Source organism: Peromyscus leucopus, chromosome 6 (assembly GCF_004664715.2).
Source record: "Peromyscus leucopus breed LL Stock chromosome 6, UCI_PerLeu_2.1, whole genome shotgun sequence".
In the NCBI taxonomy this organism is placed as follows: Eukaryota; Metazoa; Chordata; class Mammalia; order Rodentia; family Cricetidae; genus Peromyscus; species Peromyscus leucopus.
In genome coordinates this window covers 71,103,151-71,120,543 of record NC_051068.1, presented here as the reverse complement: position 1 = coordinate 71,120,543, position 17,393 = coordinate 71,103,151, and the positions used below count along the sequence as shown (strand labels likewise).

Genomic DNA, 17,393 nt, shown 5'->3' with positions numbered 1-17,393 from the left:
ACGACGTACTGGGTGAAATCTTGCTGCTCAAGTATGAGGACCTGAGTTCAGAAGCCCAGTACCTACGGGAAATGGAGGTGTGATGCCTATAACCCTAACCCTGGGCACATCTCTGAAGTTCACTGGCCAGCCAGTTCAGTGAGAGACCCTGTCTCAGCAAATAAGGTGGAGGGCATAAGGGAGCTTGCCACCAAGTCTGGTGGCCTAGTCCAGAACCCATTTGTTGGAAGAGAACAAACTCCCACAAATTGTCCTCTAACCTCTACTGGGCACAGTGGCACACATAGATACACATCCACACAAGTATAAAAATAATGAGATGGGAAGGCATCCAACTGTCAGCTTCTGATCTGGACACACATGCACATACCCGTACAACACATACAACACCACACATATAAAAAGTCCGCCAGGCGGTGGTGGCGCACGCCTTTAATCCCAGCACTAGGGAAGCAGAGCCAGGAGGATCTCTATGAGTTCAAGGCTAGCCTGGGCTACAGAGTGAGTTCCAGGAAAGGCGCAAAGCTACACAGAGAAACTCTGTCTCAAACAACCATAAAAAAAAAAGAAAGTCCAAAGCTGTTCTGAAGGCCCACACCTGTGACCCCACCAGTAGGGAGGCTAGGATGGGATTGCTTCAAGTTCAAGGTCAGCCTGGCCCTTTGAGTTTCAGGCTAGTGGGCAACAGAGAGTGAGAACCTGTCCTAAGAAAACAAAACAAAACTTAAGCCAGCCAAGCCCATGTTGAAACATCCCTGAATGTTACTTGTCTATTATGATAAAATGTCAGGACCAAGGAACTTACAGAGGAAGGCTCTTCCCTGAGTTCCAGAGGATCAGAAGGAAGGCATGGTGGCTGGGGCAGGAAGCCTGCCCCAGTGGGTGCTCGGAAAGAAAAGGGCCCCAAAGGGAGTGGCACTATTAGGTGTGGCTTTATTGGAGGAAGTGTGTCACTGTGGAGGCAGGCTTTGAGGTCTCATATATGCTCAAGTCACGCCCAGTGTCTCAGACTACTTCCTGTTGTCTGCAGGATCAAGATAGCAACTCCTTTTCCAGCGCCATATCTGCCTGTACACTCCCCTGCCCCCCACCATCATAATAGACTAAACCTCTGAACTGTAAGCTGCCACCTCAATTCAATGTTTCCTTTATAAGAGTTGCCGTGGTCATGATGTCTCCTCACAGCAACAGAAACCCTCACTAAGACACCCAGTGACATCCTCCAACAAGGCCACACTTCCTAAACCTCCCAAACAGTGCCATCAGTCAGGGACCAAGTGTTGAGATGCCCAAGGGAAGCTGTGGGACACATTCAAACCATCACAGTCCCTCAAATTTCTTCCTAATAGTTAATTCCATTTGCAAAAGTCTACACCTCTCTCACTGAGCTGTAACGTTAAACACATGCGCACAGTGTGCAGAAGGTCAGAGACTGCTGTGGGAAGTGGGGAAAACTTGTATTTGTTTGGGGCTTTTTTGGTGTTGGTGTTGGGTTTGGTTTTGAGACTGGGTCTTATTATATAGCTAGGCAGGCCTGGAACTCACTGTGTAGATCAATCTACACTGAAACTTTGAGCAAGCCAGCTTCTGCTTCCCAAATACTAGGATGAAAACATGGGTGCACACGCAGCAAGAAGACCTGTGTCCAGGACTGACAGGGAAAGTGGCCCGAGCTGTTATATTGAATATGTAAACAAAAGACATATTTGCCAGGTCTAGGTTTCAAGCACATCTGAAATTATATATGTAGAACACTTGAATATAATGTCTGGGACATGATAAACACACACTTCCCCTCTCAGTCCTGGGACCCCATCTGGGTTAGACCTGTACAGCTCATATACCTGAAGTCATGATCTCTGTGTGTTCATATATATATGTGTATGTGTGTGTATACCATTCCTGTTGTGCCTGGAAGGCCTTGTTTCCTTGGTGTCTTCCACCCCGATTCTTGCCGTCTTCCTCCCCACCCCCCTCCTCCACAGAGTTCTCTGAGCCATAAGGAGGGTGTTTGATGAAGACATCCCATTTAGGACCAAATGTTCCAAGATCTCTCACTCTGCAGAATGTCCAGTTGTGGGTCTCTGTATCTGTTCTCATCTGCTGGGAGGAAGCTTCTCTGAGGATGGCTGAGCAAGACACGAACCTCTGAGTACAGCAGAATGAGTTAGCAGACATTTTATTGCTGCCTTCCTTTAGCAGACAGTAGTATCTGGCTTTCCCTTAGGTTCACGGCCTGTCTAGTCTCAGGTTCTTGGCCATCCCAGGAAGGGCGTGGGTTCCATCTCATGGAGTAGGCCTTGACTCCAATCAGACAGTGACAACCTGAAGTTTTCCCCTGGACTCATATGATGGGAGGAGAGAACCAACTTCTCTGACCTCCACAAGCCTGCCATGACAAGTGCATGCCCACCCTACCCCAAAATTGACATAAACGTGATTTTTTTTTTTAAGATAAAAGATCGTAGCCTTCAAGCTACTCACCATCACTTATTAAGCATGATATGTACAGAAGCCCTGGGTTTGATCCTCAGAACTACACAACATGGAGGCCTGGTAGTCAGAAGGCCAACATCTGTTTTGGCTACACAAGTTTGAGGCTATCTTGGATTACATGAGACCCTGCTTTACATTTTTTAAAAATTGTTAGGCGTCTGATATGGAGCCGTAATTAATTTAAGGCGCTTACTTGCTGAGAGGTGGACGGGGCCTTAGGTGAACTTCAGCCTAGGGTTGGTGGGGAATTACATGCCTCTCCAGAAATCATTCAGCCTGGGCATTGTTGTCCCAAACGGAGAAGTCAGAAAGAACCCAAGAGGAAATGAGAACATGTAGCGGGTTTCTTTGTGTTTTATGAGCATTACACTCAGGGATTGCCCCCAAAAGTTGTGTCTAAATTTCCCAGCCTGTCTGGAAAATCTGGCTTGCACAGGCGGACCGGAAGTCACACGCCTCATGACGCTGGGCCACCAGGGGGCGCCAGGCAAGCGGCGACCGGAGCAGCGCGATGGCTGCTCTCCGGTTGCTGCTGCGCATCGCCGGGCGCCTGGAGTCGGCGAACTTCATGCAGAGTGTGTGTGGCCTCCTGGGCGCCGAGCAAGGACCGGGGCCGTGGCACGCGCACTGCAGCTTGGAGCGAGGACGGCTTGTCCTCTCCAGCCATTCGTTCCCCGGCGCCTCGGAGAGGCTTCCCATCCAGGTCGGGACAAGGGAACCAGCAGGGAAAGGAGGGAGGACAGCGAGAGGGTGCGGGCGGGTGGCGACAGGCCAGCTCCCACCGCGGCACCCCTAATTTCTGAAAGTCCAACCCTGCTTCAAAGCCTTAGCCCGGGCAACCCCCTCTTGCCAGAGACCCCCTTTCTGCCCTTTTGCGGCTCTGGACCAGCAGCCTGGGGGCTCCAGGACCGAACTGACCACGAATAGAGGGTGGATGTGGCTGTGGCTGTCATTCTTCAGTCCAGTGACCAGACTGTCTTGTTGACCCGAAGGACATGCACCCTCCCCATTTCCCCCAACATCTGGGTCCCTCCAGGTGAGCGCCTAAGAACAGACTATGGAAGACAATGCCCTTTCCCTCCACGTTGCTATTGGGTAGTCCCGTACAGTGGTGGCCCAAGGTCAGCATCCACAGCTACAAATTTCCCCTGCCCAGTGGAGGATGGGGTCCCTGGTGAAGGCAATCACCGTTCACTCTTGGGTCTATTCTTCTAGGTGGCCACATGGAACTTGATGAGGAGGTACCAGTCTGCCGACCCAACCAGGAGACCCAGGAGTGGGGTCACCTTGGGTGTGGGCTGAGGGACAATGGGCATGGGGTTAAGCTTGGGACACTCTGACCTGCTGCTCCCTTTGACTCCCAGATACTGGAGTGTGGGCTTCGAGAGCTGCAGGAAGAGTGTGGGTTACAACTGCCCCGGGACCAGTTCTCTTGCGTCCTTCTGGGGTTGTGGGAGGTGAGACAGAGCCCTCAACGACCTCTAAGGCCCACTGAACAATCCTTATCTGCCTTGGCCACTGGGGAAAAAGAAATGTGGGTGGAATGGGGTCCCCAAACCATGGCCCTCCCCTATGTCCCTCTCACCTGTTAGGTTACCTACCACCCACTCCTCGGGCTGTGGGCCAGCATTTTGTCTTCCTAAAGCTCTGTTGACAAAGTCTCAAAAATAGGACGTTTCTCCATATGCCGTGTTGGTTTTGGCTTTGTTCTGTTTCAGTCTGCCTACCCTCCTAGGCTGAGCTGGGGTTTCCCCAAATACCATCACCTTGTTCTCTTCATACTCGTGATCTCCCAGGAGTCGCAGCAGCAGCTCCAGGTAGGCTTGGCGGTAGGGGACAGAGCATGCCACCTGGCTCTGTGACGAAGAGGATGGGGGATAAACTAAGCTACAGGCTGCCTCCTCCTGTGGCCTCTTCCCCTAAGTGATGCATCAACATGTCTATCCCCAGGCCCGGATCCAAATAAATCCAAATGAGGTGAGTGCCTTTATGTGGCTGGGACCAGATGTAGCAACGGCTGTGGCTGCCACAGAGGATGGCACAGAGACACCCAGACGTCTCCCCCAGGACCTACCGCCCTCTCTCCCGTAAGAGTTTGACTTTAGCAATCGGCACACAACAACATACATGCATATGCATACGTGGGGGGATTGCATGTTGTGGAAGAGATTTAGGGAGCGAGTCGCCCTACTGATAACGAAAAGACCACCTGAGATCAGACTCCAAATGAAGACTGTGGTTTGAGCCCTACTCTCCCACAGGAGAGTCACTTAGCCTCCTTGAGTGTGTTTCCTTTCTGTTGAGTGAGGTTAGCACCCGCTTGCCTTACCTAAGAGTCGGGAGGATTAAATGGCCCAACATACTGAAGTTCATTGTGACAAGGCACAACCCAGACAGAAACTGTCGTAATCCAGTGCAACCGAACTGAGGGCCGACGGAGGGGCCCAACCTCTGCTCCTGCCCGTGTCCACACTCCTGCGGACAACCCCAACCACAGCAGAGGACAAAGAACGGGTCAGTGCGGGGACCAAATTTGCTCTCAGGCTCTGGCTGCAGCATCTGGGGAGGTGAAGGTAAGGAATGACCTGAGGGTACCACAGCACTGGGTTGGGATGGCTAGTGTTCATGTGGACACCATATGCTTGCTGGGAATGCCCCTACTCCCTCCAGGTAAAAGTGAAGTTTACAGGGAGCCCGGACCAGCAAAGGAAGGATGGGAGTCTGTGAGATGGTGGATATAAAGGCTTCTGCTGCAAACACCTGAGACCTGAGTTCAACGCCTGCAATCTCCTTCAATGTGGCAGGAGAGGTCCTACACCATGAAGCCGGCCTCTGACGTCCACATGCAAAGCCAAGGCACACATGCACATACATACACACACATACACAGCAATAAAATATTTTAAAAGTGAAACGATGGAACATGGACCATCTGACCCACAAACCAGGCGTCTGGAAAGTGAGGTTCAAAATCCCTTCTCCAGGACGCTCACAGAACATTCACAACCTTTATTGTAGGTGAGAACTCTGCTACAACTCTGAGGATAAAAAGTAACATCACGACATAGGGCCTTGGCCCTAAAGGGGCCTGAGGAGTGGGAAGGAGAACACAGAGCCTCCACGGCCCACAAAAGGTGCAGAATGATCTAGGCCTGGCCACAGGTCACTAGACGCGTAGGCCCTTGGTTGTTTAGCATAAGAAACATTGTGAACTTAAATATATAAATAGAGAGACCCAGGCAGTAGGCAGGCCACGTCCTGCTCCCGAGCCCCTGGGAATCAGGACTAAGACCTTGTTTCCTCCTCAAGTCATACTGGGAAGGAAAAGGCAGGGGAAGTCATCTTTGGATAATTGGGGCTTTCTTAGTTATGTACAAAAAAGAAATCCGCAACCCAAAATAGAGTTCTCTGTCCATCTCTGAAGCTTCATGTCTCAGATCTGCCACCTGACTGTGTGGCCAGAGAGAACGGAATGGACATGAAAAGGACAGACGTTTGGGTTTGGGAAGGCGTCTGGAGGGCCAGGAACATGCCTTTTCCCCAAGAGGCTGTAGATCTGGTAAAGGCTGAGGAACCCCTCTTCCCTCAGCCCGTAACCCTCCATCTGCCTCCCACCGCCTAGGTCACCATACCCCAAGGAATGTGCCACCATCGAAGAACACTTCCAAAGACAGACCCCAACACCCTTTAAAACAGGTTAAATGTTAACCCTTTGAGTACCAGCCTCGTTAGGCAGAGATAAGGCCAAAAGCAGGTATCCATGAAGGCCTGGTCTGGCCTCTGGCCAAGACCCCTGAGGGATCAGGGTACCCAGGGGTTGGGACTCCACAGCACATCCGCTCAGTGCTGGGGGCCAATGAGAGTTTCATGATCCAAGTAACTCAGTCCAAGGAAATGACATCTGACCGACAGCCAGTCACAGAGGGGCCTGAAGACAGGGGTCCTCCGTGCCCTTCCCTCAAGGAACTCCCAGGGGCCACAATACTGCTGACACGGCCAGGAGGGGGCGCTGGAGTGGAGCTGCGGTGAGCGCTTCCCAGTGTGGGGGCCAGCGGGCCCAGGAAGTGGGAGGGGGTTCCCCGGTACTGGAAGAAGTGGCCGAGGGTTTCCTGTTCATCGAGCGATGTGATGACAGAAGGACCATAGTGCTGGGGATGAAGGACACAGCTTCAGGCTTGGTCTCGACTCGCCACCTCCCAACACCCATTGAAACTGCTCTGTGGGGTACCAACCCTGTGGATCTCAAGGCATTCTGGACAAGAGAAGCAGGGGGCCTCTCCATCTCTGTCCTCCTTCCCCAGACCCTTCCTCTCTGCCCTGCCTTGAGACACACCTGCCAGATACCCAGTTCTTGGCCTCATGGGTGTCTGAAATATGTAGAACATCCACAGGGGAAGGCTCTAAGTACATGTGGGGGCAGGTGGACAGAAGGAGACTACATGAAAGGAGCTAGGAAGACACAGGTGTGAACACGAAGTTCTCAGGGAGATAAGCTGCTACATTCTCCTCTCACAGAAAAGCATTTGGAATCCCTAGGGAAATTGGACAGGGAAAGACAGTGCCGTCGGGGTCTAAAAAGGACTCTTCCGAGATCTTAGATCTTGCTAGGAACGACCACTTACCTGACTCTCAGTCTGAAGGAAAGAAAATAAATCTAAACCTGTAGGAAAAGAAAAATCAAAATCAACCCCCTGCTGACCCCTTCACCACAAGAAATAATCCCCCTGCCCCTGGGGCTCTGTAGAGGAACAGGGCGGGACCCCCACCCACCCACTTAGGATCAGTGTCATACCTTGGATGTCGGCCCCCAGTGGGAAGGCAGGTGGGTACTCATGTAGTGGGAGACTGGACAGGAAATCGCTGCCCAGTGTGCCCATGGCAGGGCTCCGCAGCACCGAAGATGGCTGGTGGCCAGAAGTCAGGACTCTGAGTAGAGAGAAGGAGCTGGAGAAAAGGCCAAGCACAGCGGCCCGAGGTCCCGTTCCGCCCACCCTTCCCTGCCCCAAAGCCTGCCTGTGATCAGAAAGCAGGTCTGCCATCCGCCCCTCCTGCTACAGATGCAGCCTTTTCTCATACCTACCCTTTGCCTCCAGGAAGGGCTGGAATGGCGGCCGCCGTGACAGGACAGTGCTTCTTGGGTGGGGGCAGATCTTCCTCATCGGATGAGCTTTCGATTGTCAAGTCAATAACTTCAACCTTCTTCTTATTCTCCGATGGATTTCCCTCTTGGACTGAGCTATACTGGAGGCCTGTGATTGGTCAAGAAGACTGTGTCTCAGAAAAAGGACCATCCATGATTTAGCTCAATTGGGAAGCAGGGGGTCACTCACCATCCAGCCCATACCCTGGCGGGGGGCAAACCTCAGATGCCTCCTTCTTAGGTTTCATTGGACACCAGGATCCATCCTCCATGAACTGGATCTCATCACAATCCGAGCAGGAGTTAAGAATTTCCATGAATAAACTAGGAGAGGACATGGGGATTCATGGGGCTGGGCGCTGGCTGAGACACGCTTCCTGTGCCTCAGTCTCCTCATCTCTATTATGCACCCTACTGGACCTCTCTGGGTTGTTGCTGGCACAGAAATAAAGCACAGGCTGGAACTGTAGCTCAATAACAGAGCACTTGCTTAGCATGGGTCCCAAGTTGGTTTTTTTTTTTTTTTTTTTAGAAGACAGGGTTTCTCTGGGTAGCCCTGGCTGTCCTAGAACTCACTTTGTAGATCAGGCTGGCCTCAAACTCAGATATCCGCCTGCCTCTGCCTCCAGAGTGAATGCTGGGATTAAAGGTGTGCGCCACCAGACCCAGCAAACTTCACAAATTTTAGGTGCAGGCTTAAACCTTCTCAAAAGACCCCGTGAGAGCCCTAACGGAAGCTGTGGAAGGGAACTAAGTCTACTTAGGACCAAAAAAAGTATTCCCTTGTGGGGGTGGCGGAAGTCTAGCTATGTAAGTATATCCAGGACCTCAAAAAACAAACCTTATTGTGCCAATCTAATAAATGTCATTTGGAATAGTAAAAGTGAAAAGGAATGTGACTGCCACGTGCTGTGGGAAGTTCCCACGGTTGTCATCGGCAATCTACTGGAACAATTCAATGTATGGCTCTGCCACTCACAAATGTGACCTTCGGCTCTGTCCCCCTCCTCACCTGTAACCATGACACATATGTTGTGGGGCTATTATCAGGACTCAGTGAGACAATGCATGCAAAACGCTGAGCACGATGTCATCTATTCTAAGTCCTGAGTGTCACACACTGTGGATGACTAAAGGAGATGCAGAGAGAACTGAGACCCAGGAGAAGTAAGCCCTGAAGTGGGGAAGGCATCTAAGTGACTGTCCTGGGACAGAGGGAAGCGGCAAAGCCCTACCCGTCAATAACGAGAGATTCATAGGGAGCCTTCTTATCACACACTGGACACGTCCACGTTGGCTTCTTCTCATTCATCTGTAGATAGAGGGCGGCGTCGAAGCTCTGCAGGTGAGCGCAGGTAAGGGCGCGGCATGGGACGGTCAGGCGCATCTTCCCGAGCTGATGAGAGAGAGCTCATCTAGAAAACTGCTCTAGTACCCTCAGGAACCGTCTTCAGACTTTAACCCCACCTTCCTCCCACGTCCGCTCGCCCCGTGTACCCACCGGGCACATGAGTGACACCCGGAGACTTGTAGTAGCCACCTCACTGTCAGGATCAGCGGTCAGCTTCTCCTTGACTGAAACAAGAGTGATGTGAGAGCGTGGGGTCAGCAAGGCCGGAGGCAGCCTGGAGGCAGCTGAGCGGAGTCTCGGGGGGCCCATGGCAAGTCACAGGAGTGGATCTGGATCGAGAAGGCTGGGTATGGAAAAGAGATTTCTCCATCCCTGCAGATGTTTAAACACCACAGGGTGAAATGTGGGCGACATTAGAGACGACCTCGATGGAAGCGAAGCATCGTGTGAGGCTTAGATTGAATGAAGCTCAGGGCTTCTCAGGACACAGAACTCAGAACTCAGTGGGGGTGGAATTAGGGTCTTGGAGATACGGAACTGTTGTATGATTGGGAATGCAAAGCTATTGCCATTGCTTGAGGCTCTAATCCTCAACCACAGAGACTGAGGAGGAGCACAGGGGTTGGGGTGGGCTGGAGACTGTGTAACAGAGTTGGTGATAATCCCTGGGGAGCAGCAGGAAGCCCTGAGCCCAAGGTGGAAGGAGGGAAATGCTACTCACTCAGTGCCCGGGAATGGTCCGGATTCCGGATCCCCTTTGCTCTGAGTTTTTGGAGAAGGGTCCCTGCAGTCAACTGCCTCACCAGGTACACAGACAAGGAGTAATTCTACTTGGGGAAGGGGGAGGGAGAATTAGCTTCTGCTTCCTCTCTCCCCCTTCCCCCATACTTTGTCTCGCAAAGACCAGAGATGTGGTCCTACGCAGAGAGGCCCATAAAGAGCAGGATGAATCCCCAACCCCAAACTAGACGACTCCCCTGCAGCCTCTACAGGCCTCCGGCCATGCTCACCCGTCCAAACTCAGATGACCAATTAACCACGATGGTGTTGGGGACGGTGGCTGAGAGCCGAGCCAGGGATGTGATGTTGATTGGGCGGCTGGGTCTCTTGGGCTCAGCTCCGTTCTTGGTGGGGGGGAGGTAACCCTGAGGAAGGGAGGGACTCATTAGTGGAGTCAGAGCACTGGGAAGGGGTTCCACTCTAACAACAGCAATCCTGTCTCAGGTTACTCTCTGGAGGGAGGCCAGCAAAGGAGTAGGGATCCACTCGGTAAGAGCTCTACACAGGCCGTGTGAGAGGTTCACTTCTGGGGGGCATGGGGGGGCTTATTTCTTAACCCAGGAACCAGTCACTGAGTCCCGGGGAACAACAGAGACACGAGAATCTTCCTCTCATCTGACATCATAACCTCTTAGAAGTCTTTTCTAAACCTTTGTATTAAACTAGTGTCCCTCCTCTGGGTTCTGATGAAAATTATTCAGTCCTATTTTATTTGACTCGGTTTTTTTACTAATTTTTTGAGAATTTCATACCATGTGTTTTGATCCTATTCACTCCCATCCTCAGTTCTTCCCAGAACCACCCCACTTTTCTACTCACCCAACTTTGACCCCCCACACACACACACAAATTTATCAAGCACAGTTTGTGCGACCTGCCACAGAAGCATGACCGACCTGCCAGTCAGCCCTGTTTTAATACTCTCTAGATTATACTGATTCTGCCAATAACTGAGCAACTACTACATGGCAGGCACTGTGCTCAGCATTATCTTTTCGTAAGAGGTTTTTAAACTTTGTACTTATTTGTTGCCAAAAGGGAAGAATCTCCACCTACCGGCAGGGGGCAGAGTTTCCCATTAACCTTGACAAAGAGGTTAGGGGGGAAGTAGTCCTCCTGGGGGCAGCTAGTCTCACAGAGACAGAACCTGGTGAGGAAGGACAGGGCGAGTGAATGGTAAGTGGCACTTTTCTGAGGTGAGTCCAGGGAACGCTAGGAAAAAAAAAACAGTCGGAGGTATCTGCAGCCCCCAGCATCCCGAAGAGTCCCAGGGCCAGAGTGGACTGGGCAGGGCAGGAAGAGGGTATGTTCTACCCCTGGTCAGCACCCACCCTTGTCAAGAAGCAACTCACCTCAGCTGCACTTGTATGGTGTAATCGCACTTGGCTCCTGGTAGAACCTCCCTGCAACAAGAAAGAGAAATGTCGGTTCAGAGGGCGGGGGTGGACAGAGCCAAAGAGATGTCCAGGGCGCAGACGGAAGACGGGGGTGGGAGTGGGTGGGAGGGGAGGGGGGTGAGAGACAAAGGCGGGACGGGAGAGGCACCTGGATGTGAGGATCTGCTGCACCTGCTGAGGAGTGAGAGCGAAGGTAAAGTGCGCTTCCTCAAACCTCTGGCTGGAGGTGGACGCTGAGGACACAAAGACAGAGTCATTCCCAGGCCCATGCCTCGGAAGCCACGCTCCCACCCCAGACTGCTGGCCCTACCAGACGAAAATCTAACAGAAAAAAAGTCCAGCCTGAACCCGAGTCCAGAAAGAGATTCCGAGGGACCCCAGCCAGCCATACCGAGGGTGGTGGGCCGGATGAGCTCCCCATAGACTTCATAGAAAGGCAGTGGCTTCATGGTGACGTCGGGGTGCACAGGCTGGGGCAGAGGGGGGTGCATGTCCACCTCACGCTTAGGGCCCAGCAAGGTGCCAGGGGTGAGGAGGGAGGGTGGCATGGGGGCCAGGGGGCCTGGGGAGCCCACAGGAGAGGTGCCAGGCGGCAAGGAGAGCAGGGACAGGTCGGAGGGGCCCAGGGTCTTCCGGGGAAAGCGCCTGCGGTAAAGTTCTTTGATCTTCATCTGGACGCTGGGGGCACAGCTGGACTTGAGGAGGTGCAGGGCCTTGGCCAGGAGCTCGTGCTTCCGTCCGCTCTTGTTCCGGCCAGCGAAGCCAAGGAGCACCTGGAGCTCAGACACCCGGAAACTCATCACCATGTGCTGGGGAGAGGGGCACAGAAAGGATCCCACATCACAAAGGCCCGTCCGTCCGTCCTGTGGATACGACATGGAAGCTGAGCTCCTGGAGGACAGGGCCCCTCCCCTCCACCCCCAGTGTGGAAAAGCACTCTAAAACAAGGGCACCACCTCCGGGTAGCTGACCTGACCAGCTGAACCCACAGGGACCACCTAGCCCCATCCCTACCCCTAATCCAGACATTCCCTTAAGCCGATTATAGTCTCTCCAGGGCTCAGACGCCCATGGTGTCCCTGCCTCCTGGGAAAAGGATTGGACACCAGGAGAAAGAGAAGGATTCAGGCCAGGCAGTCCCGTGAGGAAGACAGAGGCCAGGTGGCTAGAGGATTGTACCCCACGGCCCACCCTCCCAACCACCTCAATCCACCTCTATTCTCCCCGTATCTCTGAACTGAATCTTTGATGGTCAGGGATTTTAGGTCAGAGTTCAACACTCCATCATCATCCACACTCACAAATACACATACACTTTTGTTTGTTTTCAAGTCAGGGTTTCTCGCTGTAGTTTCGGAGCCTGTCCTGGATCTCGCTCTGTAGACCAGGCTGGCCTCGAACTCACAGAGATCCACCTGCCTCTGCCTCCCGAGTGCTGGGGTTAAAGACGTGCACCGCCGCCCGCCGCCCGCCGCCACCACCAGCTCACACATACGCTTTTTACATTATTTACATACACACACTCCTTTAATCCTGTTTTACTAGAAGGAAGCTACCAAAACTTGTAGGGGAGAAGGATGAATCCACAAGTCTAGGTAATTAGCCTGACTTACTCCATCGGTCAGGAACTAATATCTTTTCTCTCCCACAGGGGTGGAAACCAAAGCAAAGTTCTCACAGAGACCCCAGGAGAACGAGACTGGTATCCATGGACCAGGGCACAGAAGCAAGCTTTTTTGTTTGTTTGTTTGTTTGTTTTTTGGTTTTTTTTCAAGACAGGCTTTCTCCGTGTAGCCCTGGCTGTCCTGGAACTCAACTCTGTAGACCAGACTGGCTTCGAACTCACAGAGACCCGCCTGCTTCTGCCTCCCGAGTACATGTGCCAGCACCGCCCAGCTCAAAAATAAGCTCCTAAAGGGTGATGACCCAGGGGCTAGAACTCAAGTCTGTCCAGGACCAGGATGGAGAAAAGCCAGAAGACGGGGCCGATGAAGGTCTGAGGTTCCGAGGGACGCCCTTAGAAGTGGTTTCCTGAAGACTGGGGGAGAGGGGCAAGATCTCCCTCCTTGTAGGGCTCCCTTCTGTGAATGTCTAGAAGACCCAGTCACGAGGCGCAGGCAGCTCATGAGCTCCCCAAGTTCTTTTCCTCTTGGACTCCTTTCCAGGAATGTGGTGAAAACCTTTCCCCCTCTACCTTCCCGCTCTCAGCTCCGCCTACTTGTTTTTATTTCTCCGTGGGCTTTTCTAACTTATTTCTCCGACCCTGGGGGCTCACGCTCCTCCACCTCTCCACCGACCGCGCCTCCTTGAGCCAGCTCAGCCAGCAGGATGCTCCTGCCCCATCCTAACTTAAGGGACACCCCCATAGAGCCCCGCCCCCGACGCCTCGGCCGCCCACTGGTCCTTCCCCAGGCTCGGATGCCAAGCGCAGCCCCAGAGCCTCCCTCCCGGGCTGCACGTCCCCGTCCCCGGGAGCCTGCAGCCTGCAGCCAGCCTCGGGCTCTGGGACGCCATCCCTGCGTCTCCCTCCGCCCCACTGACGGCCGCACCCCTCGGCCCGATGGACTCGCCCCTCCGCCCCTGGCGCGGATCTCTCTCTCTCTCGCCGTCGCGCGCGCGCGCGCCTGACACTCCCCTGCAACCACCTAGGCTACGAAGAGCGGCTCCGGCCCACGTCCCCGCCCCCCTGTGCCTCGGCCCCCCGCGGCGACAATTTTTTTTTTCTCTCTCTCCCCCCCCCCACCTCCACCCTCCGCCCCACCCCTGCATCTGCCCCGCGGCCCCGCCCCCGGGGTGCCGCCGCCGCCGCCGCCGCAGCCCCTGCTGCCCGCGGCCGCTGCCCGCGCATCCCTGCGGCCCGGCCCTGACACGTCGCCCGCGGCCACCCGGGCCCCGCGGCGCCCAGCCGGGTCGCCTCCCCGCCGCGGCGCGCGGGCGATCGGGTCCCGCCGGGGCCGGGGGAGGGGGGCCCCGGTACCTTTAACTCGCCCAGCTCCGCCATCTTGAGACATCGCAGGCGCCCCAGCCCGAGCCGGAGCTCAGGCCAGGGACCGGCGCAAACTCTCCGCCCCAGCGCCGGCCGCAAAGGCCGCCTGCTCCGCCCGTCCGGCCCCCTACGCCTCCCTTCCCGGCCCCGCCCGCCGGGCTTCGGACGGCCGCCGGCCTCGCCCCTTCTTCCGCGGCCCGCCGCGCCCGGCGAGTGTCCCCGCCGGTGGACGGGCGGCGGGCGACGCGGTGGCCCCGCGGGGAGTGTGCGGCACGGGGATCGCGGGGCCCTGCGGGTAACGGAGAGGAGGCGGGCCCGAAGGGATGGGCTTTTCGGGGCCAAGGATCCTTGAGAGATGGGGGGGGCGGGGGAAGTATCCGGAACTGCCGGAGCTCCGAGGAAGGGGGAGGGGCGGCGAAGTTGGAGCCCGGGTCCCGTCCCGTCCCCCCCCCCCGGTCTCCCCCTCCGCACCCCGGGAGCTGCAAGTTTAGCCAGCGAAGTCCCAGAGTTCTGCCGACTCCCGGAGCGACGCGCTTGGCCCTTTCTTAGGGAAGTTGGGGACTTGGGAACGGTTGGAGACGGCTGTCCTCGATCCTTCTCCTCCCCCGAACACACAGCAGCCACAAGCGTAGCAGCTCCGGCTTATCGCCGCACGACTCAAGGCTGGACGGCAGCAAAGTTGGGCGCGGAAAGCAAGACTTACCAGCAGAGTTGCGGAGGGGTGGGCCCCAGGGCGGACCGGGCTCGCGGGGCTCCCCGCAGGCTGCACAGCCCGAGTTGGGTCCCAGCCGCTGGACGCTGCAGCCTCAGCTCCGCCCGGGCCGGAGCTCCGCCCGGGCTAGCGTTGCTGCTGAGGCCGCCCCCTCCAGGATAAGCCCGCCAGGACCGGGGAGAGGGGAGAGGGGGCGGAGCCCAGGAGCCGGCGGGAGATGTTAACTCCTGGGAGCGCTTGGGAGAGAAGAGGTTCTCGGCGTTCGACGGCGCAGTAACTCTGATTCCTTGCAGGAGTGCCAGGACTGGGCTGGGCGGGGAGGCAAGACTGTGTGCCCCGGGAATCTGGCTGTTGAAAGAGGTTCTAGGACGAGATCTCCATCTGCCTAGCGGGAAGCCTGGGCTGCAAAAGGAAAATAGACAGTCCAAACCCCGCAGATGGCCCTCTATCACCCGACCTTCAAATCTGCTTACAACAACAGGGATCCCACAGTTTTGGTGTCGTTCAAACGAACACAGGAGAGGTACACACACGGAGGAGACACTTCTGCCCCTCTTTGAAGTGCCTACTCCCTCCTCCAAAGCTTTGCCCCGCCCCCCGTGGGCCCTGTCTCAACCAAGCTGGCCACTCACTCGCAGACTTGAGTAATTCATTTATCTATGAAGGTAGCTACTTTAGGGCAGTGTGCCTTATACTAGGTTTTGTAAAGCCACATTGTGTAGTTGTTTGGGGCCTAAGGGATAATGTATTTGTCCAGTAAGTCGTTGACAAGGGGAGAGGGGGTAAATATTAAAGTACTAATGAGGGATTGTTAGGTGCTGAGGACTTAAAACCTTTCGAAAGCTCAGTCTACTTCAGAGGCAGGTTGTTACGCAAACAGTGAGCATACAGAAAATAAACGGCTTTAATAAATACTAGGAATAATCCCATTTAGCCTAAGCCTTCGCTGTGATCCTTTCCATGAGCACCAACCCAAGCTGCAAGCCATACGGTGCTAACAATATTCCTAGGTGCCTGATACACGCATTTGACCGATTCCTGGGTTTTGTTCCTAGGGAAATGACCACTCTCTCCTAACACTGGGCATGGGAGAGGAGTGTCCTTGCTGCCTGAAATGATGCCCCTCAAGCTGAATCCAGACGAAGTATTTAGCCCTAAGTCCCACCTGCTGCCTCTGGCCTCTGCGTCTTACTCAGGCCCTGATACTTTTTGTCCCTTCTGGGGGTGAACCCCGGACCTTGTACAGGCTGGGCAAGGGCTGTGCCACTGAGCCACTGGCCCAGCCACCGGAGCTCACGGCCACCTGAGCTCACGGCCACCGGAGCTCATCGCTGACCCCTGTTGTTTTGTTTCCTCTTAGACTTGATATCCCTTTTTATTCAAGACTTTTTTGGTGACCCCAGGCCTCAGGTAAATAGGAATAGAAAAGTAAGTACATAAATCAAGCCTTCACTGACAATAAACCATAGAGAAATTTCCTTTTTTTTTTTTTTTTCCTTTTTCTAAGACAGGGTTTCGGTGTTGCCGTGGCCATCCTGGAACTCACTCTGTAGACCAGGCTGGCCTCGAACTTGCAGAGATCCACCTGCCTCTGCCTCCTGAGTGATGGGATTAAAGGCGTGCGCCACCACTGTCTAGCCATAAAGAAATTTCTGATTCTTTGGTATACATATAACTTTACCATTTATTAAAGAGGAAAGCAGCTGTGTGTGGTGGCACACACCTTTAATAAAGTGCTGCTTGTTTGTGTCTGTTGTATTGAAACCCGTTAGAAACTCAAAGAGCATTGTTTTAAAAACCAAACTTTCTAACAGTACAATCCAAACATATACTAATTTGAAATATTCTAAGAAGTGATGACAGGAAAATGTTTAAAATATTTATTTTCCATAATTAAGCCATTAAAGTTTTTTGTAAGAACAGAAAATTTTGTATGGACAGTAAAATGCAAATACTTGAAATTTTATACCTCAACAAAGCTATAAAAGTATACAGAAAGTAAGCCTCATCCTTTGTTTGTTTGTTTGTTTGTTTGTTTTTCAAGACAGGGTTTTTGGTGCTTGTCCTGGATCTTGCTCTGTAGACCAGGCTGGACTTGACCTCACAGAGATCCGCCTGTCTCTGCCTCCTGTATGCTGGAATTAAAGGGGTGCGCCCAGCATAAGCCTCATCTTAATTGTTAGTGATACAACGAAAGAAGATCTCCTAAAAGTGTTCATTTGAAAGTTGGACATGTTTCCCTACTGAAATCTCAGCATGCTGACGGCAGGCAAATCAACTCAAGTTTGAGACCAGCTTGGTCTGCATGGTGAGTTCCACTCCAGCCAAGATTATTTGACAAGACTCAGTCTCAAAACAAAATTAAAATAAAAATCAGCCGGGTATGGTAGCACACGCCTTTAATCCCAGCTCTTGGGAGGCAGAGGCAGGGGATTGCTGAGAGTTCTAGGACAGCCAGGGCTACATAGTGAGACCCTGTCTCAATAATAATAATAATAGTAATAGTAATTTGAGCACTTGGGAGATGAAGG

General features: G+C 53.7%; 2 protein-coding genes across 6 annotated transcripts; one reads left to right on the top strand and one right to left on the bottom strand.

Annotated features, from left to right (window-relative positions):
* Positions 1-2,976: 2,976 nt before the first annotated feature.
* Positions 2,977-5,411, top strand: Nudt17 (nudix hydrolase 17). The gene is given in 9 exon segments (XM_037206914.1): positions 2,977-3,199; positions 3,350-3,425; positions 3,428-3,532; positions 3,712-3,737; positions 3,861-3,953; positions 4,215-4,313; positions 4,447-4,583; positions 4,911-5,069; positions 5,186-5,411. Coding segments are annotated over 8 exon segments (885 nt in total). The 5' UTR covers positions 2,977-3,007; the 3' UTR covers positions 5,068-5,069; positions 5,186-5,411.
* A 79-nt stretch (positions 5,412-5,490) lies between these two features.
* Positions 5,491-16,045, bottom strand: Pias3 (protein inhibitor of activated STAT 3). Of its 5 annotated transcripts, none has more exons than XM_028854113.2 (14): positions 14,854-16,045; positions 11,556-12,027; positions 11,313-11,397; positions 11,120-11,170; positions 10,824-10,914; positions 9,998-10,132; positions 9,709-9,814; positions 9,138-9,211; positions 8,872-9,032; positions 7,827-7,960; positions 7,577-7,745; positions 7,289-7,422; positions 7,119-7,156; positions 5,491-6,644 (listed from the first exon to the last, which is right to left on the bottom strand). In XM_028854113.2, exons 2-14 carry the CDS (start codon positions 11,968-11,970, stop codon positions 6,378-6,380), a joined length of 1,860 nt encoding a protein of 619 aa, XP_028709946.1. In that variant the 5' UTR covers positions 11,971-12,027; positions 14,854-16,045; the 3' UTR covers positions 5,491-6,377. The 5 variants fall into 5 exon arrangements, with proteins under 5 accessions (XP_028709946.1, XP_028709947.1, XP_028709944.1 ...); XM_028854114.2 differs by having other exon boundaries at positions 11,556-11,973; XM_028854111.2 differs by lacking the exon at positions 14,854-16,045 and adding an exon at positions 14,142-14,248.
* Positions 16,046-17,393: the final 1,348 nt, after the last annotated feature.